General features: G+C 39.2%; 4 protein-coding genes across 5 annotated transcripts; 2 read left to right on the forward strand and 2 right to left on the reverse strand.

Moving 5' to 3' along the window:
* Positions 1-53: 53 nt before the first annotated feature.
* Positions 54-6,670, forward strand: efcab14 (EF-hand calcium binding domain 14). Its single transcript, XM_026374344.2, has 9 exons — positions 54-782; positions 1,623-1,771; positions 1,903-2,048; positions 2,406-2,504; positions 2,617-2,724; positions 4,223-4,375; positions 4,476-4,587; positions 4,672-4,803; positions 5,116-6,670. Exons 1-9 carry the CDS (start codon positions 607-609, stop codon positions 5,292-5,294), a joined length of 1,254 nt encoding a protein of 417 aa, XP_026230129.1. The 5' UTR covers positions 54-606; the 3' UTR covers positions 5,295-6,670.
* On the reverse strand, positions 6,082-7,979 carry znf830 (zinc finger protein 830). The gene has a single exon (XM_026374345.1). The coding sequence runs from the start codon at positions 7,901-7,903 to the stop codon at positions 6,884-6,886; it is 1,020 nt and encodes a 339-aa protein (XP_026230130.1). The 5' UTR covers positions 7,904-7,979; the 3' UTR covers positions 6,082-6,883.
* A 92-nt stretch (positions 7,980-8,071) lies between these two features.
* Positions 8,072-16,149, forward strand: LOC113171608 (ankyrin repeat domain-containing protein 13C-like). Its single transcript, XM_026374077.2, has 13 exons — positions 8,072-8,915; positions 9,046-9,087; positions 9,657-9,761; positions 11,040-11,125; positions 11,404-11,449; positions 11,599-11,665; positions 11,834-11,978; positions 12,074-12,205; positions 12,442-12,603; positions 12,718-12,797; positions 12,951-13,049; positions 14,137-14,237; positions 14,339-16,149. The coding sequence occupies exons 1-13, from the start codon at positions 8,543-8,545 to the stop codon at positions 14,467-14,469; spliced, it is 1,569 nt and encodes a 522-aa protein (XP_026229862.1). The 5' UTR covers positions 8,072-8,542; the 3' UTR covers positions 14,470-16,149.
* A 106-nt stretch (positions 16,150-16,255) lies between these two features.
* Positions 16,256-23,874, reverse strand: LOC113171609 (serine/arginine-rich splicing factor 11-like). 2 transcript variants are annotated; one of them, XM_026374078.1, is made up of 12 exons: positions 23,606-23,874; positions 22,500-22,633; positions 19,886-20,001; positions 19,608-19,688; positions 19,466-19,503; positions 19,235-19,368; positions 18,989-19,073; positions 18,772-18,891; positions 17,828-17,917; positions 17,627-17,710; positions 16,984-17,143; positions 16,256-16,902 (listed from the first exon to the last, which is right to left on the reverse strand). In XM_026374078.1, exons 1-12 carry the CDS (start codon positions 23,725-23,727, stop codon positions 16,711-16,713), a joined length of 1,356 nt encoding a protein of 451 aa, XP_026229863.1. In that variant the 5' UTR covers positions 23,728-23,874; the 3' UTR covers positions 16,256-16,710. The 2 variants fall into 2 exon arrangements, with proteins under 2 accessions (XP_026229863.1, XP_026229864.1); XM_026374079.1 differs by lacking the exon at positions 23,606-23,874 and having other exon boundaries at positions 20,243-22,627.
* Positions 23,875-25,540: the final 1,666 nt, after the last annotated feature.

A 25,540-nucleotide genomic window follows, 5' to 3' on the forward strand; every position in this document is an offset into this window, starting at 1 on the left:
GCTGTTCGCTGCACCAATCAGCTGTGAGGTTACTCGGACGTCTTGCCCAAACAATACAAGCTGTAGGACAGATCGCTACAAATACAATGCCGCATATTTAGATCTTACGATCGACAGATCGGTCTGTTTGATCTGTTTAAAGACTTTTTCTGAATTTCCGAAACGAGCGACATCGTCTCGGGAAACTTTAAACCTCGCTGAGGCGATGTAATAGTACTGTAATGTAGCTAAACCTGTTAGCTGCTGTTAGCAAGGTGTCTCATGCTAGCCGAGTTAGCTAACGTGAAACCCGGCAGACAGCTTTTAGTGGCAACAAAAAAAAAACAAAAAAAAGTTGTTTTAGGAAGTGCTTTGGTGAGAGCAGCACAATCAGCTGGTGAACTGCGTTTAAGTGACAGACAACGAAGTAACAAACTGGAAACGCCTAATGTGTTTAGCAGTACTGCATCCTTTAGCGACGTTGCGTGGTTTAAATTCAAGCTAGCGACTGAACGTTGGGTTAGCTTAGCTGCTAAATAACCGACATTCTTCACCAAGCTGGACAAAACACTGGATTTAGTCGGATTCAAGTCGGGCTCCGGGGGTTCGCTCACCCCTCAAAAGAAGATGAAGAAGAGGAAGGAGCTGAATGCCCTGATCGGGCTCGGGGACAGTAAGAGAAAGAAGACCAAAAAGGGCTCCGGTCACCGACTTCTCCGAACCGAGCCGCCGGACTCGGAGTCCGAGTCGAGCTCGGACGACGACGAGTTCAACAACCTGAGCAGCGGAGCTAACTTTGGGAAGTGAGTGCGTGTTTAATAACAAATACCTGTGTGGTTGTGTGTACTCTTTTATTGCTATTAATGTACGCTGTCATTTAATATCTAAAGAAAACAAGTAAGATCACATCAGAACTGCAGTGATTAAGAACCATAGAAACAGACTGAGAGATATTCTTACTGTATTTCCTGCCTTTTAACTCACTTGGAAAACAATCATTATACTAATCATAATGAAAATAGTATTTTATCACGAAGACCTACATTATTCCACATAAACTAAATTCAGAATTTCATTTAACAGTCCCCTTTTTGTCACTTTTGATTTGTATTTAAGATTAGACTATGATTTTTAAGATGCCAGCACCAGAATACATTATATCACATTCCTTTTCATACTAATATGCTTACGAATGAAAAACCCTTAATCCTGAGTCAAAGACTGTGTTTCTCAGCAACATGCTCCGAGTGAGAAATAACCTCATTTCAATCTGGCCTGGGGCACATTGCCTATATTTTAGTCTGTGTGCAGAGTTTAAAACAAAAAAAGAAATATTGCCAGATCTCCTCAGTTGGTTTTCTTCTATGCTCAGAGCACAGCATGGCACAGCTTTTGCACTACGAAGACAGTTTTTTTCAGAAGATTGATATCATTTCAATTAAGCATGATCTATTTTACAGTCATAAATGTCAGATGATTAATGTGTGTATACCAATGCATATTCTAAAACACCACGATTTATCAGTAATCCTTGTAATTCCCATGATATAGCATGCAGTTTTCCTAAAATATCTCCTTCATTAATAATAAAAGAGGCTGTACAAGTTGAAGGTCTAACATTACCATGTTTCTTCTCTCTACAGAAGAAGCTACGCACAGTGCTGCAATGTGTGCTACCCCCTGTTTCTGTTCATCATACTAGCTGCCTGTGTCATGGCCTGTACCGGACTCATATGGATGCAGATTGCTCTGAAAGAAGATCTAGACTCACTGAAAGAAAAACTGCACAGCAGTAAGGGCTTACTGTCATCAGCACTTAGTCATAAAAACTCCCAGACCTTTGTACCCTTGAACGTGTTATTGCACAGTGTCACAGTTGTATATTATTTTATTGTTAACATATTGTCATTGTCTTTTCAACAGTGGAATCCAGCCAGAAGGTGTCATCAAGTGAAATACCAAAATTAAGTGAGGACTTGAAAAACAAGGAGAGAAAGCTTGATGGCATTGAGAATGGGGACAAGGGGTTGAGCAAACTTTGGTCAAACCTAACAGAAATGAACAGAAAGGTCAGTTGTCATCATTGAAGCCACTTTAACATTCAGCCTAGAAACTTGAAAAATATGAGTTTGCCATATCAATTTAGTATTTCAGTTACAGCAAAACCAGAATACTTTAATAATAATAAGGTATAGGTTTGGGGTTTATAGTGATTATAGTGAGTTATTCTTAAACAAGATTCATAAAATTTTAATTAGATATACTTACAGCCTTGTTACAGCTGCTCTCTTAGAAGGAAAGGAGAAAGTTTGCCTATACACAGTTAGTCTTAATTTGGGGTTTGTATAACAAAAATATTTGTTGGTTTAATAGTTGTTCTGTCTTGGAGGTGTAATTGAATGGCTTGTACCATTTTACCCCTGCAGATCAGTCTGCTGGACACTGCAGTAAACCATTTGAAGGCCAACTTGAAGTCAGCCGCTGACTTAATCAACCTACCCACAACAGTTGGAGAGCTTCAGGAGGTAAAGGCAAATCAAAACAGAACGATGGAAGAATTCTTTTTGGAGTGAATTTAACCTTTAACTTTTTGTACTGATTTTCATAAATGACTTTGGGCATAATTCTCTTTTCCAGAGTGTTGCTACGATTGGCAGCACACTAACAAGTGTCCAGCATGATGTGGAGACCATGCAGGCTGCTCTTGAAAATCAGAAGAAAGATGACGACTTGAAGAAGACAATGGTAAAATTTTAGCTAGAGACATTTCTAACAGTTAATTACATTTACCATTACCATACCCTAACAGTTAGTGTGGTAACATATTCAATATATCTTTCATTGCAACAAATGTGTTCCTTCCACCCTTTATTTGTATTTTCTTTTGAATGTATCTACTCTGCAATTGTGCATTCTGTTCGTTGTATATTGCAGAGTCACTGGTGTATAGTAAATTTGTTTGCGGCAGTCATCCATTTATATATCCGAATGAAACAAGAGTAGCGGCTGTTTCCTGTTTTCAGTGAAAGCACTGATAAAGGGTGTCTGCAGTGAGAGACAGGGTAGTCAATGTGAATAGACTTTTCTTTCTGAATGATTTGTCAAACTGTACGTTAAACTGCAGACCTGTCAATACAGTGTTTTGGGCAGCTCACAAAGATCACAGAAGAATCTGAAGCTGCTTTCCTTCGTAAACAGCATTGGGCTACAAGCTCTACTATTTCTCACGAGCATACGCACGAGCAGGATGGATTTTTTTTATGAGTCAAATGTTGGGTTTCACTTATGTTGGTTGACAGCTTGTCGTTTTTTTATTTAGCCCTCTGCCCTCACAGCATATAATTCTAAAGTTTGCTTGTTTTCTCATTTATCATTCATGTATGAATGTTTGGGGAGGAGGGTACAAAAACATACTTACACGGCATTGTGTTTTAGTGACTTAGCTGAATAACTGTAAGGTACTCCTCAGTAGTGACCTGTTTTGAGCAGGCAGGGTAACTGTAAGGAGGTCCTGCCTAAGGATCCCTACTAGAGGTCGGCCACAGCCGGTATTGGAACATGGCGATGTTACAACTACACTATCTAGCTGCTTTTTTTCACATTTGTCTCACTTAGGAGCAAATCTACATATATATGATCAAAATTATTCTGTTGATGAAATGTTGAGCAACTTAACTGTGGCAAAAATCTAAACCAGATACTGTGTTAAACTTTGTCACTGCCAGATTAATTTATTTGTTTACCCAAGCATGAACATCTTTTCTGTTCTTGTCAGGCTTGCATTGAAAGATCCATTGAGTTAGGAAGGTCCTGTCATTTTGTTGGATCCATGCATTGGGTTTTCATTCATAATACATGAAACAAGTGCCAATCTATTTTGGGAGCATAGATGCTTAGTTTGCTGAGTAAAACTAGGTCAAATATCTGAGACAACTGCCAAATCTTTTGTCCACTTTATTTTGTAAGAAAAATAGGCCGGAAACCACTTTTTAGATTTTTATATAGTGACCGAAATCATATGGTCAGTGATGAATTGATGCTGAGATGAAATTGAACGGGTGAAAATAATAAATTAGTGAATAAATTAGAGAATAAATTAGTATACCATAAGGACACTTGATCTGATTTGATTTCCCCTAACTGAACTTGTCTTAGATACTGGGTACCTCTTTAACTTCTCAACTGGCTTCTCAACTACGTGTAAACTGCAGTTTGGTAAATATCACATTTCTTATTATAACAGGACATAACTGATCTGAGAAAAGCAGTAAGTGAGGCTAACGAGACAGAGGAGCAGCACCATACGTGGACTGATGAGCAGATTCACAACCTCCTCTCTACAGTCACAGATCTTCGTCAGAGGGTGGCCTCGTTGGAGAAGGGGTCAGAAAGAAGTGTGAGTAATTTGAAAATTCACACTCTGTATTAAGAGTTGTGTTTTTCAGCACAAGATAAAAAATATATTCTTGGCAATTTACCTCTTGTTTGCTTTACAGTTAAAGGATAAGGATGTTGGAGCAGCTCAACTGGTGGTCAGCAGTCCAAGTCCAACAACTGAGTTGCTGAAAGCTGTTACAACAGCCAACATGACAAGTGGAGATGTGCACGGTTAGTGGTAGAGAAAATGTGTTGCTGTGGTTTATGTTGCCTAGTATCGCATTTAAAATGTTTACTTTTCCTATATTTTTACAGCGCAATCCACACCACTAGCAGAGCCACAGACAAGCAGACATCCACGCTTCTTAACTCCAAATCGCTCCAAGAGAAATGCTGAGACAAGATGCCCAAAGAGGGTCTCCCTGCCTGGTGTCATTTCTCTGAAAGGTGCTTACTACTGTACTACAAAATATTTTTTAGCATTCTTCTAAGGAACACTTTGACAATTTAAGAAATGATTTGCTTATTTTCTTGTTAGAGGAGAAGATTAATAAGATTGATATATGAATAGTAAATATATTATTATTTAAAAAGACTCAGTGATGACAAGACCACAGGAAACTTCTGAATTTAATTTCCAAAGATGTTCAACTTTTCCTTAAAAAGCTACAAATTGAATTTTGAATACAATGTGCAGTGCCTTCAAAGAAAATTCTGTGCTTGTTTCAGTCTGAGTAAAAATGACATTTTTGTTCACAGACTTGGAAGGCATCTTCCAGCAGGCAGGTATTGGACGTAATTCACTTGGCTTGACTTATCAAGATCTGAGAAATGTATTTGGACCATCAACTCCCCGTGCTCATACTTTGGAGTGCTTTGACAGCGACAGGGACCAGAGGTACTCCCTGACGGAGCTGAGGGCTGCTGTTGGTCTGTAAGCACATTATTATTGACAGCAGTGAACAGTATTGAAACCCAGCGGGGTCTGGGGGTTCGGGATTCCCAACCCTTTTCTGTAATTGCTGCACTTTTATGAACTGAATATTTATCATACAGATTGTGAACAGTGGCGCTGGCATGCCCCCTACTCGCCCCCCTTCTTCTCAGTGCATTTCAGCACAGTCTCAGTTATAAATCATCAGCTTAAATTTGAACAGTTAATCCATGAGTGCGTGTAAGCAGAATATTCAGCTCTTGTTTTAGCTACTTCCTTGGTTTATATTAATAAATCATAGAGATTAAGTAAATCCCATTCTACACGCTGTTTTCAGACTTGCGGTTTCCTGCACTTGTGTATTTCTTGTTTTAACCAACCTGTCTTTTCTTGATGTAACATTTGTGTGTGTCTAGTTTCTGTAGAAGCTGTAAAATTCAGTTTGCTGCAGATGTCCCCACCCATCAACAAAAACACCTGGTAAAACTCAGCTTATACTTATTTATAGAATTTGAGAGACTTTTATGAATGTTTACAAATGACTACTAGAAGCAGACGTTTTGTTAGACTTTAGTTTTTAGACAGTTTCCTAACTTTCCTGAAACACACAGTTGAGCATAAGAGTAAAGCCTTTTGTATGCTCTTTTCTATACTAAATCTAGAGTTTCTGATTTAATTTCCTGTTTTTCTGATTGATTTTCAGTTAGTTGCAATTAGGATTCTGTTTAGTACATCTGTACATTGTTCTGTATTATTTTTTGTTTGATCTTGCAGTTTTTTGGTTCTAAAAGATTTGAAGGGCTATGAACACTTAGAATCACTGAAATAATTTTGAAGTGGTAACTCATGAAGCATATGTAGCAATAAGAAAACGATGTGGATATTGCTGAATTAAAAAAAGGCACACCTAGCTCACTATGTGTAACAGGTAGTATAAAAAGCACTGACCATCACTCTTACTTGATTCATTTTATTCAATTTTTATGGGCCTAATTATGGTGTATTTACATAACAAATCTGTCATACTGAAACATTCTCTGTTAAATAAAAATAAAATAGTAAAAAGTATTCTCATCCAATTAACTTGTGAAAGGGGTTGTGTTGGTTAAATTTGCTTTACAGTCTTATATCAGCATTGTACATTTTTACAATAGTTCTGTTGTGCTTTGCATGTTGCTGATAATGTAACATGAACAAATTATTTATGAATGTAACATAGTTGGTTACTTGTTTTTGCAGGACAATGGTTAGTTGAGCTCCAAATGTAACAGCTTTGGCCATCATGATGTAGATTTTGGGTCCATGCTGCTACTATACATGAGAGATTTTTATGAATGTGATTTTTGTGTGAGCACCAATGAATAAACACATTTAAAGGTTTGGTTTGTTGTCTGCTGTTTGTATTAAGAAAGATCTTCTCCCAGTGGCAATTAACAATGTTTTACTTCAATGCTGTACATCACTGCATCACTTTGAATCCACTCTTAATATATATAAACATGTGATGGAGAACTTTTAACAAACATATTTACAGATTTCTGACATACTCCCTCAGAATCATTCTAAGCAACAGTGAAATCTGTCACACCGGACTTATGCTAGTGCCCCTTTGGCCCTCCAGTCCCGGGACAAAAGCCCCAGCAGCTCTTCTTCATCCTCCTCCTCTTCATCAATGTTGCCATCAATCTCCATTTGTTCCTCTTTCTGGGTCAGAGATTTGGTTTTCATCACATCGCGCTTGTCTCTTAGCAGCTCTACCCTCCTGTAACACTCAATTTGTTCATCTATTTCGTCAATCTGACGTTCAAGGCGGCCCTCCTCGTCTTCCTCAGCTACGATGGCCTCTGATTTTGTGTTCACCTGTCGTATTTCCTTCTGAAACTCTTCCCACTCCTTGTCCATTTGATCTTTGGGCGCATCAACATTGCGCACCTTGGCATCTCTTATTGGGTCGTCGAAGAAGCCCTCCGGCAGCGCCTCGGCTGTGTTTTCTTTCTTTTCTACGCTTTTCTCCTGTACATCTGGCTTGAGAATTGATCCAGAGTGAGAAATGGACGGTGTAGATGGGATGGCGCTGTCAAAGAAATCAACAGGCAGTCCTGCAGCTTCAGCCTTTGGAGGAGAGGGATTTGTGGTTCCTGCCTGTTCTGCCTCTTCTTCATCACCTTCGTCATAGACGCCAGCCAACAGACTTAAACCCGCAGACGTTTGAGTAGAAACAGGTTCCTTTCCCTTGGGTTTCTCAAAGAAACCACTCGGCAGCCCAGACTGCCCTGCAACTGGAGCTGGTTTCGGCTTTTTACCATTGACGTCCTCATCGTCCGGTGCTTTCCTCTTGACTGGTTGACTCTGTGGTGCCTCTGGTTGAGTCCTCGCTTCCTTCAGCTCAGCAACTTTCTCTTTGTGCTGCTTTCCAAGAACATGAGCTGGCCAGAGTAGTTCGGACTTCACCTGCACATTGCACAGGATACAATTCAGGTGCCCGAGACTGTTATATTTAGCAAAAGGAGACTCCACGCGTTTCTTGTCCGTTGCCTGCCTTTGTTTTTCCCGCATCAAGCGCCGGAGTTCTTCTTGATTTACAACTTTCTTTCCCTTCTTGGAGGATGCCATAATTCAAAAACGACGCAGCTTGTTTAATAAGAAAAGCTAACGACTTGTCTGCGACGCGACTGGAAGTCCGTCTCATGAAGATGACATCATGAGCACAAATTCGCGTCCAAACTGGGAGCCGTCGTCAACAAATATCGCGAGATCTCCTAGCTAGTTGGCTAGCAGAGATGCTAGCTCAGCTGGTTTGTTGTCTCATTCAGGCTGTCTGAAATTTGCCGCAAAGCAGACTGAGTCGATACGATTTAAAAACGTGCAAGAAGAGGCTGAACAGATAACAATGTAGTCATTTTTCATTCGAACTCATTCGTAGCTTTATGTTTAATTCGTGCGTGTGTTTTATGTTATGCATTCTTTTCTGTTTTCATCGCCGCACCCACCGTATTTTTATTGAGTGCTAGCTAATGTTAGCTAACGTCTGCTAGGAGCTAATGTTGGCTTTGGAGCTGAGAGGCAGGTGTAATGTTATTTAACTAGCAGAGCAGCCAGTTTCGCTGTTGGTTTAAATTGTTACGACGCTCCTTTTTTAAACATATCTGCGGATATTGCTGATGCACAATAGCTCCCAGGTTTATGCCACATCTTTACCCGCTTGTACGTTAGCCTAGTAACTAATTAGGTAGCCTAGTAACGGTAGCGATCATGACAGGTGAGAAGATACGCACCATGCGAAAAGACCACAACAAAACAAACAAAAATAACGAGATAATGGACAATTATGATGAGACCTCCAACGGGACTATCCCTAACGGCACCAGTAATCTTAAATCAAACAAGGCTTTTCAGAAATCGGTCAGAGCCTCGGTACTGCAGCAGCAGCAGCAGCTCAATGCGAACAACATCAACGGCAATTCATCATCGCTCGGCACCATCGTTAATGATAACAACAAGAACCCAATAATCCTGACAAATGACGACTCCGAGTTTCCTGTTCACGAATGTGTGTTCAAGGGAGATGTGCGTCGGCTTTCTTCTCTCATCAGGACCCATAGCATCTCTCAGAAAGATGTGCACGGTAACATTTCTGTTACTACTTTATTGTTTTTGGAGTCATATTTTACTAAACAATCGTGTATAAACTAGTATATTACTATTTAAACTAGTCCAATTATCCATTTATTGATGTTTTCTGTGTCTCTTTTCAGGGAATACGCCGCTTCACCTGGCTGTGATGTTAGGCCATAAAGGTAAAGCTGACCATAACCTCAACATCTTGTTGTCATACGCAGGATTGAGCAAAAGGCTTATTTTTCCCAGAAACTAATCTGTTAGTTTTAGCCCAGAAAATGGCACTAAATCTGCCGTGCCCTCCTGGCCTTGCATCTGTCATGATGTGGTTGGATTGAACCAGCGTTTTAAAGCCTGGTCAGTTCTCCGTCCTTTTTTTGGAATATATTTCATGCTCCTGCTGCACTAAGCATGTTTTTTTCTGACCTATGCAGTGGGATAACAACTGATATAATAGTTGTTGGAGAAATCCACAAATATTACTGAGTAAACACGGTGCAGCAAATTTCTGAGCACATATTTGCTTTGCAGTGCAAATAAGGTAGTCGCTTTTGGCTGTTCAAACAGACATTTTTTAAATAGACTGATACGATGCAAGTATTTATGCACTTAAAACATTTATTTTTTATTTATTTATATTAATCACTGGCCAAAGCATTACATTTAAAAGTGCTGAGGGCCCATGGAGTAAACCAGACTTAATAGCATTTACACATATTTATATTTGAATTTGTTGTTTTTCTTTCAGAATGTGCCCTCCTCCTATTGGCCCATAATGCACCTGTAAAGATCAAGAATGCACAGGGATGGAGTCCTCTAGCAGAAGCTATCAGCTACGGGGACAGGCAAATGAGTAAGTTTAATCACTAGTATTTTCAATAGCTTTTTAGTTATCATTGGTAAGTTAGGTCATTTTGAGAGAAAAGTGTTGCATCCAACCAAGTTGGATACAGGTGCAGGACTGTCTGTATATTAGGCTTAGAAAAAAAAAAAAAAAAAAAAACTAAATATAAAAGGCAGAGAGTGCTGTCTGGCCTGTCCAGTTAAAAAGCTAAAGGTGGGGATTTTCTCTTAGCACTTGTCGTCCAGATGGGCTGGAACATAGCCTGAACGATGGCTTAGTGTTAGGAGGCCTTGAGCTAACAGTCTGGCCATCACCCTGCTTAATGATGATGGTGATGCTTTTAGATCTGACATCCAGTAAAATGGGAAAGCCACTATCTAGTGCCGTTGGCTTGAATTTATCTCTCTGTTTTTTCTATATGTGTTGATATTATTATGCTCACTAATTTCCATTATTACTGTTTGACTGTATAGATAATCTATTTGAATTGTCAGCATCCATTTCTTGTACAACGTGTGATGGAGGCTGCAAAGCCTGGTAGTTTCAAAAATGACCCTCAGCCTTGTTAGTATGCATCTCAACTCTCTGTGCCTGCTGTGGCAGGCTGGGACTGGAACCAGGAGTTTTGCTTTGAGAAGGTCACATTATTCACAAGGGTGAAGGAGAGACAGAGAGAGGGGGCTGGATACGTCAGCAAGGACATGCAAATCAAGTCCAACTTCATTGACATTGTGTATTTTGGTTTTGATGTTTGGGTAAATATAATGCAGCTCACAGCTGGCTATGACTTAGTGGACAGATGGGGCATAACTTGCTCAATATGAAATGTCTGACAGTCGTTTCATCCCATGTCACTTTCACACACTTGTACACTGCATCAGCAGCTCTCTGGTTGTGTGTGTAGGAGGAGCCAAATGCAGCAAGTGCCTCGTCAGTACTTCTGTACAACATCCAGTGTTGGTCCTGAATTTTTACCATGTTCAAGATAATCTTGATGCATCTGAGATGTTCATTTATTGTGGTCCATCTTGCAACATTAAGTGATAGCTAGTACTTCCCAAGACAGTGGACTTTATCAGCAAGTTCAGTTGCTGTTAATGATGCATTTAATGTGAAATTTTAACATGACATTATGAAAACACACTTTGTAAATGAGTAAAAACTGCAGTCTGTGCATCTGCTGCAAATTATGCAGCGTCATGTGTATGTTGTATGTGCACGCTGTGTACAGAATCTTACAGGTGTGAATGTGTGGAACTGAATTATTTCTTCACCCTCTTTTCTTAGTTACAGCGATACTGCGGAAGTTAAAGCAGCAATCCAGAGAGAGTGTGGAGGATAAAAGGCCAAAATTACTGAAGGCTCTCAGGGAGGTGAGGATCAGAGTTGGCTATATGATGTCGCCTCACCCAACTCATGTTTGCAATTGCTGTCATTGTGCATCACCAGACATCTACTCAGTTTTAGTTTAAGTCTCTGCAGGTTTGGATTTGCATAAATGGGTATTGTCCATCGCTGGGGATGCTTATTAATTGCTGAAATGCATAATGTAAAATCTTCACAGTACTGTACTTTTCCTCTTATCAGTAAAGTCATGATGTATGAGTACGTATGATTATTTCAGCTTGAAACATTTGCATTTCTTTTGTAGCTTGGCGACTTTTATCTGGAGCTGCATTGGGACTTTCAGAGCTGGGGTGAGTTTTAACATTTCACATCAAACAAAACAGGTTGTTCAAATGTTGTATTCTCAAACTTTATTACAGCATTATAGTCAATCCCATCTGTTTTAATTTTAAAAAACTTTGTGTGCTCACTCAATTAATCACTCGTCTGTGTTCTGCAGTGCCTTTGTTGTCCCGGATGTTGCCTTCTGATGCTTGTAAAATCTACAAGCAGGGCATCAACATCAGGTAAGACATCAAATACTAGAATATAGTTGTAGCTGTATTTGTCAGAGAATCTTAATTTGCTGAGTGTTTGAGGCAGCAACTGGTAGATATCCAGGTCAAGGACTTCTTTTAGATCTAAAAACTAGGACAAAACAATCTTCACAGACTCTCTCCTCATTCTTGATTTAGACTTGACACGACTCTCATAGACTTCACTGATATGAAATGTCAACGCGGAGATCTTAGCTTCATTTTCAATGGCGACGCTACACCCTCCCAGTCCTTTGTGGTTCTAGATAATGAAGCAAAAGTGTACCAAAGAATACACCACGAGGTGAGTGATTGGTACTGCTAAAGCTCTGTTGCACACTGTGTCATCATCTGTTTGATATGAATATAAACGGCTCACTTTCACTGCTTTGCTCTAAGGAGTCAGAGATGGAGACTGAAGAAGAGGTGGATATTCTGATGAGCAGTGACGTCTACTCCGCAACTCTGTCTACAAAGTCCATCACTTTTTCACGTAGTCAGATTGGCTGGCTCTTCAGAGAGGACAAAACAGTAAGGATTATGTGATAATGAGAACATGGAAACTAACTAAGACCATTTTGTCCAATGTGGTACTAGTTGCTGAAAGTTTGCAGAACCCTGCACACCCACATGTTTGTTTCAGTACTCTGCTAATAAATGCATTCATAGACATGACTGGGATGACAGAAGACTTAAAAGAATTGTGCAATATGACTTAATATCACTGGGTGATGAAATACTGAAAAAATCTGGGTTTTTTTGTATAGGAGAGGATTGGAAACTTCCTGGCTGACTTCTATGCAGTGAACGGTCTGGTGCTAGAGTCAAGGAAACGGCGAGAGCACCTCAGTGAGGAGGACATCCTGAGGAACAAAGCCATCATGGAGAGCTTGAGTAAAGGAGGCAGCATCAGTGAGCAGAACTTTGAGGTGAGATTTAAAAGAAAAAAAAGCCATTGCTGTGGCTTGACTGACCAATAGTAAACAATAAAAATGCTCTGATGACTGTGATTATCTCACTGAATGACATTTTCCCATCTGCAGCCTGTGAGGAGGCAGTCTCTCACAGCACCTGCCCCTAATACGATTTCTTGGGAAGAGTACATCACTGCTGAGCATGGAAAGTAAGCATCTGGTGTTTTCTATGATTTCATCATTCCTTATTGTAATTAGCAATTAATTAAGGGCAACTACAGGAAAATCAGTTCAGTGAGTTCAAATGCAAAATCTGGAAACTGTGTGTTTTTGTGTTTATCTGCGTCTCTTCCCACCCTAAGGCCACCTCATCTTGGGAGAGAGCTTGTGTGTAAGGAAAGTAAGAAGAACTTCAAAGCTACTGTAGCCATGAGCCAGGATTTCCCTTTAGGCATTGAGTCGTAAGTACATCCCTTCCTTCTTAGATCTATTTACAAAGCTTTCTGCACAGATTGATCCTGGATGGATACACTTGGGAGTATGGGGGGGAAAAAAGGGGATTAAATAATTCAGTTCACTTAATTGGGCCAGGTAGAAACAAGAGCTTCACTGATTGTGTTGGGGAGCTGCTGGTGAGATGAGTTTTAAAAGTCTAATGTAGTATCAGATAATAGATCATTTTTTTATTTTTATCTATAACAATTTTCTGTGTCTTCAGTGAACATTCATAGTGTTGGTGAAACACAGTGCTGAGAGTGCTTTGAAACGATTTCCAGCTTCATGCAAATACTCGGATTCCTTGTGCAACTCACAGTTCACATCTGCAGACAGCAAAATAAATGTTGCCAAGTCAAGGTTTCACTAAACCACACCTCCAATCTTCAATATGTACAATACGGCGATTACTACATAAACAGTTTAAAAACAGAATTTGTTTATAACCGTAAACTAAGATAAAGGTCAAATTTTAGCACAGGAAATTCCAACGTATTTTCTTTATAGAGTTTCCATCTGGGGTCATTACAGAAGTAAAAGTTGTGTATTCTTCCTTCTTCCTATATTGTTACATGATATACAGTTGAGCCTTGATCAGCTTGAAATGATCTTGGTTAATCTTCATGGAATGTGCACATTCTGAAATATACATTATTATTAGTTTAGTTTATTTTTTGTAGTTTGTAATGTAGTAGGTGGCCAGCAGGCTGCCATCTTTGATTTGGAAACTGAAGCACAGTGAGTTTAGAAGTCTGTTGAAACTACCTGGGGAACAAATATTGTCTACTGAATAATAAAGATTTTACTACAAATTAACTTTCCATCTAGATGATTACAAGAGTCTTTGTTAAACGAGACAGGTTCTGTGGTTCTGAAGAGATACCTTCAGAACCACAAGTATTTTTATATGACTGGTTTCAGCTATTCTCTCAAATGTTTAGGGTCACAGTAAGGTGAACGCTTCAATAGATCTCTAATTGCAGTTTGACTCACTTTTTCCTGAAGGTATTATGGGCACAGAGGGTTTTCATTTTCATGTTGCTCTGCCTTCAGGTTACTAAACGTGTTGGAGGTCATCGCCCCGTTCAAGCACTTCAACAAACTCAGAGAATTTGTTCAGATGAAACTTCCGCCTGGGTTTCCAGTCAAACTCGGTATGTGTGCGTCAACCTACCTGTGTGTTCCTGTGAGTGAGTAGAGCTTGAGGGGAACGTTCACGAAACATGTTTTCTTCCTTTTGTTTCCTCCCTCACAGACATCCCCGTCTTCCCCACGATCACAGCAACTGTCACCTTTCAAGAATTCCGCTACGACGATTTTGAGGAGTCGATTTTCTCCATCCCTGCTGACTACAAAGAAGATCCCAGTCGCTTCCCAGACCTCTGACCTGTAAACACAAGCAGGAAATGACCAGCCAGTGAATACGTTCGGGAGGTGGGAAACAAAACTGACGAATCTTGTAACGTTTTACTCCTATATATAGATATATATTCTCCATTTTTCTTTTTTCTTTTTTTTTTAAAAGGGAACTGGTCTTGCTGATCAGTAATTGTTCATTTTGCTGATGGATCCAAAGCAAATCAATGCAACATCTCACTTAGAATTTAGCATCAGCAGTCGTTTCTGTGAGATGAGTGATGGTTTTTATTTTACTCGCTGTTCACCAACTGAGCGGTTGACACTGCTGCTCTGTGCTGCTGTTTCCTCCTGTGAATGCTGTCACAAAACTCAGCCTAAACTCTTCATTGTCACTATTTTAATATCTATCACGTATCCTCATTGCAACAGACTGAATTCTCATTCTTGAAACCTCACTGACACATTTGTCATTTGTAAATATTTCACATATCATCTGTATGACAGAATCACAAATATAGCTATATCCTCAAACTGAGCTTAATATTAATTTATAAATTATGTACTATATATATTTCAGATACTCAAATGAGTAACACTGCGTAGCAATACATTTCCAGTACTTAAGAATGTTTTAAACCAGTTGGGAGAAGGTTTAGCATAAAAACACATTCTTGACAGTTCGATATTCAAGCCTTTTCCCCTGTGCAGGATGCAACCTCCTGTATTTTCAGGTTAGCTCATGTTACCTCTCGGTTGTCTCCATGTTTGTCGTGATAGTATGAATTCTGTGCTTAGTGTGTGTGAATAACTGTACTTTATCAAGGGTTGTCGTATGTGTGTTTGCGTGTGGAAGAACCCAGATGGGTTATCAGGTAAACTGTTAGTTTAATACTGCACTGATATTAAGTATATTTAAGGCATGTATGGCTGTGTTCGCCTACTGGATCACATGCATCTTTAAGCTACATCCTTTTTGCGTTTGTTATATTTTCTGCAGACCTGTTAATATTTAAATGAAAGCAAAAACTGAACATTTTAACAATAACACTTTTAGTGCTTATAAAGTCTTGATAGTCTGCATCTTTTTGTTATTTTATTCCAAGGAGAGTAAACAAAGCTGTGAAATTGATAGTTAGATATCCCAAAAGTGTCCGGATGAGAAATAATCTGATCCACTGAGTTGTGTCTGGCCTCAGATAATATGTACTGCAACCATACCTACTTCACATCCCTTTAAATGAAGCACCAGCATCATGTTTCACCTAACTTTGTGCAAATATAATAAAAAGACACAATTCTAACTGAGGCTTTAAAATGAGGGTGGGCTTATTTGTCAGCTGTCACTTTTACTACACCACAGTACTAATCATCTGTCATATCTAATATTTGGTTGCATTGTGGGCTTAAAGCAATAACCAGCCCAGATATATATTGTATATTTTCAGGTATACTGTCCCTTCCAAACGTATTGGAACGGCAAGGCTAACGGATTCGTTTTGGTTTAGGATCAAAACATGGTGTGTACAAATGCACAATTTCCCCATTATTTATTGGTGCTGATCTGGAAATTGTAGTGAATGACTTGTTATTGTGATGTAAAACTAACCATATGGTGACTGTACAGTTATTAAGAATTTGATCTATATCACTCTACCTCCCCTCTTGAAACAGCCATGTCAACTTTATCCTGGATTTTTTATGCATTATTCTAACCGTAGTTGGCATTTGTCTCTTGTTTAGCCAAAAACAGACCCTGTAGCAGTTAAAATTGATTTTAACATACTACCTATACGCTGGAAATGAGTTCAAAGTCTTCTCTCCAAATAGGCTTTATTATAAAAGAAATCCTGGATAAAACAATCAACACTGAAATCACAAAAAACAAATGTAACTCTGAAAAAGATGAGGGAAGAGACCTGAACATCACAATAACAAAAATGTTAAGTGACACTCCCACAACACAAGTTCAAGGAAAGCAAAGCGAGCCTACTTTCAACTCCAACTGACATTTGTAGAAGCAAAAAGCCTTTGCACCTTAAAGCAGTGTGACAAATCAAGAGAAAGACAGAATATCACAGGGCAAACCCTCAGCAAAGAAAGACAGTCCAACACTGTGCATCTGTAGAAGGACAGAAACCACGTGTGACAAAGCAAAACATTTCTAATACACTTTACATTTCAAATTTAACTCCATGGGGCAAAACGTCATATTTAACACATTCACAACCAGAACGGAGGGATAACGTGAGACAAAGCAAGTCGAACCACTCAGTCGCTGACATCCATGTCCTCTTCATGGCGATCATCAGCACCGTTGACTTTGGCCTGCTTCACAGGACGTGGTGTGCCGTTACCTTCTACTGACTGAGGAGACAAAGCAGAATCATCTGAATACTTTCTGTCCTCTCTCTCTTTCTCACTGTCATAACCTTGCTCTTCTGCATCGTAATCCCTGGTGATCTGTGGAAGAAAAGACAAATGATGTGACGCCCATACACACTCCAACTATGCTTTCTTCAATGTGTGATATATTCTACCAACCTTAACATCTCCTTTATCGCTTTCTATTTTTCTCTCCCGGTCTCGTTCCTTGTCTTTACTTTTTTTTTTCTTGCTGCTGGAGCGTTCACAATCCTCGCGACTGCGCTCCTTATCACTCTTGCGGTCCCTTTCCTTTTCCCTTTTCTTTTCCTTCTTGTGTCTGTAAAAGCAGGAGAGAAATCCAATTTGTCGAAATGATCCAGAGGGTACTTGTAGAATATTTAGGTTGTTTTGCTAATCACTGTTTTCAGTTCATCGTACACAAGAAATCACATGGACTGAACAAAGGCACTAAAATGTATTCAAATTAATGTTTTTGGCTTTTGTTTCACCTGTAATTTTGGTTTATGTCAGAATGTGGATTTAATAGTCATTTAGTTATTTAATTTGTGCTAACATTTATATTCTGAAGGAAGAAAGTACATGAGAAATGAACGTCTTCAATGATCATTTTGCCTCCACACCACATTCACAGTTAACCTGTTTAGTTATTTGGGCTGGTGTAAACACTGTCAATCAGACCCAGGGGTGTGGACAAGAAGACCAAGACCACGGAATAGAATCAACTGGGTGAACCAGTGCTTTCATCCAGTTTAGAGTCTTAAAATAAGCCTTTAGTCCATAAACATTTCAACACACAAACCTTCGAGGAGATGGAGACCTGGAACTTCTTCTTTTAGGGGACTTTTTAGGAGATCGGCTGCTAGTGCGACTTCTCCTGCGTCTTCTGTGCAGCAGAACAAGACAGAAACTGAGGTAAATACAGTTTACTGGCTTCAGAAGAGTTTAGGTAGCTGTTTAACTACATTCTGCTACACTGCGTCAGAAACCAGACAGTACTTACCGGCTAATGCTGCGTGACCTCCTGGCTGTGCTGTAGCTTTTGGGTGGTGTTTTGGATCTTTTTCTTCCAGAGTCATCTTTTTTTCTATCTCTGTAGAAAAAAAATATTTTTAAGTAAGTAAGTTTCTCACAGGCACGCATTAATGCCGTCAACTTACAGTCGTGCAAAAGTTAGTATCCTGTTTCTAAGTTTTCTGTGTAAAAACAAAACTCGTCCCATTTTCATCAGAAAAGTCACTTTCATTTTTTTGCCAAAAAAGCCAAAAAAGAAAAACATGGGCATTACTGTTCCCATGAGATTTAATAGGGTAAGTTGCAGCCAATCAAGCTGCCCTTGACTAATTGATCATCAGCAGGTGAACAGACCTCCAGCAGAGTTTTGCTGGTCTGGAGTATTCAGGTGTGTGTTAACACAATGCGGGAAAAACACACAGTGGTCTCAGAGAAGAAAATTGTTGCTTCTCATCAGTCTGGTAAGGATTATAAAACAACTATTAAACAATTTGAAGTTCAACAGTCTACAAGGAGAAAGTTTATACACAAGCTGAAACTCGAGAGTTGCCAAATTAAGGCTTGTTAGGCAGCTGCAGGAGCAGGGCACCTTGCAGTCCAACAAGAACGCCTCTCTATAACAGAGTAGTCAAGAGGCAAATCTGAGGCCATCTGTCTGACAGCTAGGTTGGTTGAAATTGGGTCATGAAGCAGGACAATGATTTAAAGCACAGCACTAAAGCTATACTGAACTGAAAGATAAAAGCATCAAGGTTTTTTGGCTTAGTCAAAGTCCAGACCTCAAGTCAATTGAAATGCTGTGGTGGAGCTACAGGCTCTTGAATCTTGGAGGGTACATGGAATTGCCCAGATGATTTTTTTTATTATGTTTTTACACACACACACACACACATAATTAAAAGCGCAGTTACTAACTTTTGCACGTGACAATACCTGGATCTGCTTCGAGAACGCCTGCTTCGGTCTCTGGAGTGGGTGTGTCTCTTGCGTGGGCTTTTGGAGCGCCTCCTGCTTCTTGAGCTCGACCGTCGCCTTGATCTGCTCCTGGTTCGCCTGTACATTAAAGACATTAAAACAATTTAATTTTCTTTTGTGCTGGGAATAATGTCTCTCCTTTCTAACTGCTCAGAAAATCAACAAAATATTTCACCTGTATCTTGAACGCGATCTGGACCTTCTCCTTCGGGACCTGGACCTAGACCGGGAGCGAGAGTGCTTCTTTTTGCTGTCCTTATCTGCAGGACACCAAAACCACATTTAGTATAATCAAGGTAGATTATCACACATTAGCCATGAGTATAAAGTATAACAATCAGGTATTTTTAATTGTGGCTGCATACATGCAGAAGATGACACACTGTTAAAGTCAACATCCTGATAACTTCTATCCACTTACTTCCAGGTTCAATAGCAGCAGAAATGAGCGACTGAGCCTCTCTGACTCTCTTCATGGCTTCTTCGATTTCCTTGCTGGATGCATCAGCCTTCAGTCCTGGATTCAGGTTTAAGCTTGCAGCCAGGGGATTCAGCCTAAACAAAGACATATTCATTAGTTCCCTCATGATTAAAACAAACACACCAACATATTTTATTTTTTTTGCTTTGACAACATAAGAGTCAAACTTACTTTGGATCTGTCATTAACTTTAGCAGCTGATCAGCAGCCTGTAAAGAGAAGATTAAGAGTCAGTATGATTGAATAAACTTAATATCTGAGTGTCCAAAATTTGTGAATAAACAGTATTCAGTCATTCAAGATGACCTCTCACCTGGGGATTCATATTTGGTCCAGGGAATCCAAAAGCAGCCATTGCATCGATAGTTGGGGCACCAAATGGATTTGCACCAAGCTGAAATAAGAACAAAAGACACACAAGCTTATAACGGCAATATAGTTTGACAAACTTGTTCAGATCTGGACATATTCCTGATGGAGATCATGCTATGTGGCCACACTGATGCTTAGTATTTCTGTGTGGTGATGCACCAGAAGTTTATTTTCCAATGATCAGAGAAATAGTACCAAGAAGTGAGTAAGAAGACTTACAGCTGGATTGGGGATGGGATTGGGCGTCGGAAGAAGTCCTCCTCCTGGCAGAATTCCTGCAACAGCATTTGCTGGCGCCAACAGTGACAAAGCTTTAGCCTCATCTGGAATAGATCCTACAGGAAAATAAAGTCAGGCATTAGAAGAGAACAGCATCTTTACAGACATCACTAGAGACACTTTTTGAAAAACACAGTCTTCACACTGCAATTCTTCAAATTAGGTTCAACAAAGTGATTTGGTTACCTTACACACATCAGAGAAGAGTTCCCTTAATTCAACAAAATTACTGCAGTGACATAACTATTGCTGGAATAAATCACACTACTCCAATGAACACTGCCAAGAATATATCACCTGAACGTGTTTTTTAAGTCATGAACCAAACGTTAGCAAGCACAGCGGCTTCTCCAGTTGGGTGTGCCCTCAATTTTCATTTAGACGTTTACTGAAACAAGCGACTCACGCTGGCGGCTTCGCTACTAAAAGCACACAGAGAAAAATCGAGATACACACAACAAAGAGAAATTTAGGGAATTGGCAAGAACACTACACAACCTACCAGTGTCTACTTACCAAAACACATTATCAAAAGATAAAGTGGTTATGTAATGGCAATAACAGTATTCAGGGTAGGTAGCGTGTCTGTTGTAAATCATTCTAGTGTCCTTACCTGTCACTGCACCAATTAACCAAACCTGGGCAGAGGACGACTGGCTTGATTAATTTGTGCTACCACAAACCATTAATAAATACTTTTATCATGTTTATTTGCAATAAAATGGGTCTGGTTTTATTTTTTAAATGACAAACACCTCAATCATCTCATTGTTAATCCACCCCCAAAACCTATTTTCCACATAAAAATATGACTGTAATATAGACACACAACAATGACGACACTTAAATAAAAAAGCACACTGGAGAGAGAAATTTGCTGCAGGAGACAAAACTGTTGGATGGTATTTTCAGCAGGGCCTGGTATACAGGACTGGCTGAGTCAGGAAAAAGAACTGTAAAACACAACAACAAAAAGAAGACCACTGTTAAAAGAGAGTAGTGCACCAACATTTTGTTATGTCGGATGGATAGCTTTGACAAGGAGAGGGACTTCAACTATTATATCAAACAACCAATGAGCAACTAGTGTTCCCCTTTTGAAGTCTCAATTGTACTGCTAAGATGGTGTGAGTTTTAGTCAGTGTAGTGTTAGCCACCTGAGCAAATCATTACCAGCACCCAGTCTTTTTGTACGCCTTGCCACCAGACCCAGAATAACACGACTGTCATTCAGTTTTTTTTGTACCGAGTTTGGATGGAGGATAAAGATGGGAATAATAATTTTTATATTACTGTCAACAAATTCCATGAAAAGACCAGAACCAACAATGCCTTAATGCTCCCTGACTTCTTTATCCTGCAAACAGATCTCAGCCACAGTCTTGTTGGCACTCAAATCATCAAAAACTGGTCACAAATGTTGGTCACCCAAAGGCTAAAACATGAGTAAAAAGGAAATTTGGATTATCGCAATTGCAAATTAGTACTCTTCTTATATGCTAGCAAGTGATTTCAACAGCGGGATGGCGCCTGTGACTCAAAATAAACTACACTGACCCCATTCATCATAATGAATAAACACCCAGTGAAAAAGAGGCACACTGATGGACTTTTAATAGCTAATGGCCAGCAATGGTCTTTTTGTCTTCTCATAGGATTTGCCGACATATTTAAAGATTACTGTCAGCCTTATCTATTAAAGAACAGTGCTTTGGCCATATAAATAAATGGTTAAGCAGCATAAAAAATTGTTGAAAAAAATGCAGAATAAGCACCGTTTCAGGCTGTCAGTGATATCTGACCTTTTATACTCTAAAAAAGATAAATTAGACAGAAGGAAAGAGAAAGCGAAGTCAGAGAAAGAATAGAGGACACAAAAAGGAGGGGTGGGGCTTGAATGCTTGCTGGCCTTTGTAAATGTCTACAATCCCCTGTTGGCAGGCAGAGGACCACTTTCAGCCATCAACGAGGGGGCTGCTTTTGCCTTCTTCACTACAAAAATCACACAAAAACACACACACACACATACACACACAAATAACAGAGAGAAGTTTAACAGAGGATAGTCCAATATGGGGGAGAAAATAAAATGCACATTGTTAAGAGTTTAAACAACTTCACTTCTGAACTGTCTGCAGCGCCCACGGCTCAGGAATGTTCAACTGAAGTCTGTAAAGCAGATTTCGGTATACTGCATTTTCTAAATGCAGAGCAAATCATCATTTAAGAGAGAGACAGGCTGGCTGAAATATATCTTATCAAGGATTTTCAAGAGAACTGTGGTGGTCAAACAGTTATGCAATGCGCACCCACAGCATACCAAAAAACTGGCAATAGAGGTCTGCTTTAACACTTGTTACAGTGGGAGGAAATGGCATTACAAGTATCATTCAAATTACCTTAAAATCTCACATAAACAGACCAGGGTGAGCTGACTTATGTGAAATTCACAAATGGGACAAGTACAAGTGTTTTCTTACAGTGTCACTTATCAGGAGTAATGCCATTCAATCAACAAGGGCCACTCACACATGAAAATAAATAGGAGACAAACCTTCAGCAAATGGAACCACAATCAACGCTCTATCCACAAACACGGTGTTAGTCAGATGCTGAGATACTCCAACAGATTCTGGCTCCTGGAACTTCACGAAGCAAACCCGCGATGTCACTGGCATCGGAGAATCACTATTGAGGAAGCAAACACAAATGTTACATTGAATCACACAAAATGCAAAACAAAGTGTTTGCAACTTCCCCCATAAAAATACGGGTCACAAGCGATGCTGATAACCCTTTTCATTTCTAGATTTTGTAAATTGTTTCAACATTTACATTGTAAGCTAATCAATCTATGATTACAAAACCGATAGAAAAGTAAAAACTGTTATACTGTAGTTACACAACATAGGTACAATTTTTGAGTAGATCATAAAAATCCTGATCTGCATTACAAGTGATAATCACTGAGTCAGGTCAGTGACCAAGCAGAAAAGTTTACAGTTTACAGTTTAGTTTTTTTGGATTAGACAAAAACAACAAGACAACCTAGTTGTCGACAATATTTCTCAATAATTAAACACAATCAAATGATAAGCTCAGTGACCCCTTTATTAAGTTCACCTGTGCAATCTAATGCAATTCAATACTGCAGCTCTGCCAATAATTCTGCTTTTACATGGTTTCTACATTTTTGCTGTACCTATCAAACGGATCATGGCTAAAATACTGGCAGTAAGACAAATCTGTGAGATTGTGAGTCAAAATACCGCAAAATTAAGACACAGGCCAAACTTTGCGCTGGCATCTTTAGTGTATTTACTCATCATTAAGGTGGAAACAAGAAATTTTATTTATCACAGTAATTTATGTTACAGAGTACAACCACGTTTCTACTATTTATGCCTCCAATATGATGGAGATAAATTACCTTAATTGTGAATGTATCATTAACTTAATAGCTGGTGGTTGCCATACAGTCAATGGTGTTAGCCATGCTAACTTTAGCTTAGCTAACTTGTTAGCATAACAGGCCTTGAGATACGTTTCCATCTCACCGAGCATCTTAAACCTACCTACATCTTTAGCACCCCGAATAGCTAATGACTGACTTTGTTGCCATCATTACAATCTTAGTAAATTACAATATATTTAACTCACTCTGGTGGAAATAACTTCAGTTCTTCGATGGTTCCCAGAAAACCGAACAGTGTCCTCATCTGCTCCGATGTGGTGCTCGGCGACACGTTCGTCACCTGGACTACCTTCGTGGTGTAATTCATTTTTTTTTACTAAAACAACCTTAAGCTAAACTCAAATGACAGAGCCTACTATCCTGCGGGTCTAAACCTGGCTTGTTTTTAGAAAATTAGCTGGCCTGATGTTCGCTCTCAACTACAACTGACTGTGGCCGCCATGTTACGTAAAACACCACATGCAGTGCGCATGCGTGAACTCTGGTGTGAAAATAAAATTCACACTCAAAAAATATCGCTTTTTTATTTTTTATTTTTTATTTATTATTTAAACACTGTTCTATTCAATTCTGGCTAAATTAATGCTGTACAACAACATCACAAATAAAGACTAAATTACAGAAGAGTGTTTTACCTGCAATAAATAACCTACAGATGTCGCCCTGCCTTCAGATACTGTAAATAAACATGTGAGGTTTGGTGTTGAAGTAGAATTTAATATCTTTATTAATTAATATTAATTAATATCTATTCTCATTTCATCTGTACACAGAGGTTTGGGCACATTCTAACCTTCACAGTCCATTGACTTGAACATTACTGAAACACTGTGGGTAGATCTCTGTAAGACATCCAAAACTTCTTTCAGTGATCTGCAAGAGAGAATGGGTGAAATTACAAAATCAAGGAAAAAAGACTCTCAGCTGGCCACTGCCAACATTTTCAAGCAGTTGTTGTACAAAAAGGGGGTCATAAGTAGCAACTGGGTGACAAAATCTTTTCACATGCCGCAATTACTGTTAAGCTTCTTTTCTGTTTCAAATCAATAGAATAAAACAGATCAATGCATTAACATTTGAACAAAGTCAAATGTTTAATATCTGTTTGCTCCAGGGGTTGTATGTTTTTTTTATGTCACAAATCAGTTGTTCAAGAGTGCCCAAATGTTTGTAATATAACTGTATTTTAGACTCTTTGTGCAAATTCTGTCCTGCATAATATAATCCGTTCTCTTACCTGTTGTCTACGTAGTTCAGATATGTACTGTAATGTACAAACATTAACCAAAGTTCATCCTCGACCTTTGTTATACCAGTTTGACCAAACAATCTCAACTCAAGGTCCACGCCACAGAGTTTGGCTTAAGTTGCTTTTCCTATCACTGAAGATCAAACACATGCACAACTAAAAATGTAAAAAGGACATCAGTCTGTGGATCTAAAATCCCTACATTTTAGATTCATGTCATATTTTTGCTCACTAACTTTTTTCAGGAGCTTTTATGCACATCTTATGGTGGATGCAGTTTGCTAAATTGTCACAGAGAGGGATCTTTTGATCTCAAGGTGTCACAATCTTCTGAGCATATCATAATCTCCATCACAACTGAACACATTTCATTTATTGATTTCGACAATATGGTATGGCGTGGAAGCCCCAATATAAGCTAGTTGTTGAGCTATGTTTTTACAAAGTAGTTGAAATGATTTTTCATTATGAAGTTAATCGTAATCCACACTACTATTAAAAATTCGTCCATGGATTCTGAATCCAGATTTATCAATGTTGGGTTCTAGGTATTTTTGAATTTCTGTTACAGCAGAAATAGCTCAACAAAATTTATCTTAAGAAAAGTGTATTTCTTGTGGATTAATTCACGATCAAATGTGTTGCATTGTGTTGCGAGTCCACGTGTTGCAGCGTGAACCACACCACAACTCTCCCCCTGACAAAACAGCCTCTGTCAAAACCCTTTCTGCTAATGGTGTTTTTTCCCAGGGGAAACAATACAGTGTTTGTTTTCAAACTACGTCGAACATAATCCCCACACCTGGATTATAGCTGCCCTGAGACAAGCAAGTTAAGGCATTATGTGTTCAGAGCAAAGCGCTGGCCACGT

Source organism: Anabas testudineus, chromosome 17 (assembly GCF_900324465.2).
Source record: "Anabas testudineus chromosome 17, fAnaTes1.2, whole genome shotgun sequence".
Taxonomy (NCBI): domain Eukaryota; kingdom Metazoa; phylum Chordata; class Actinopteri; order Anabantiformes; family Anabantidae; genus Anabas; species Anabas testudineus.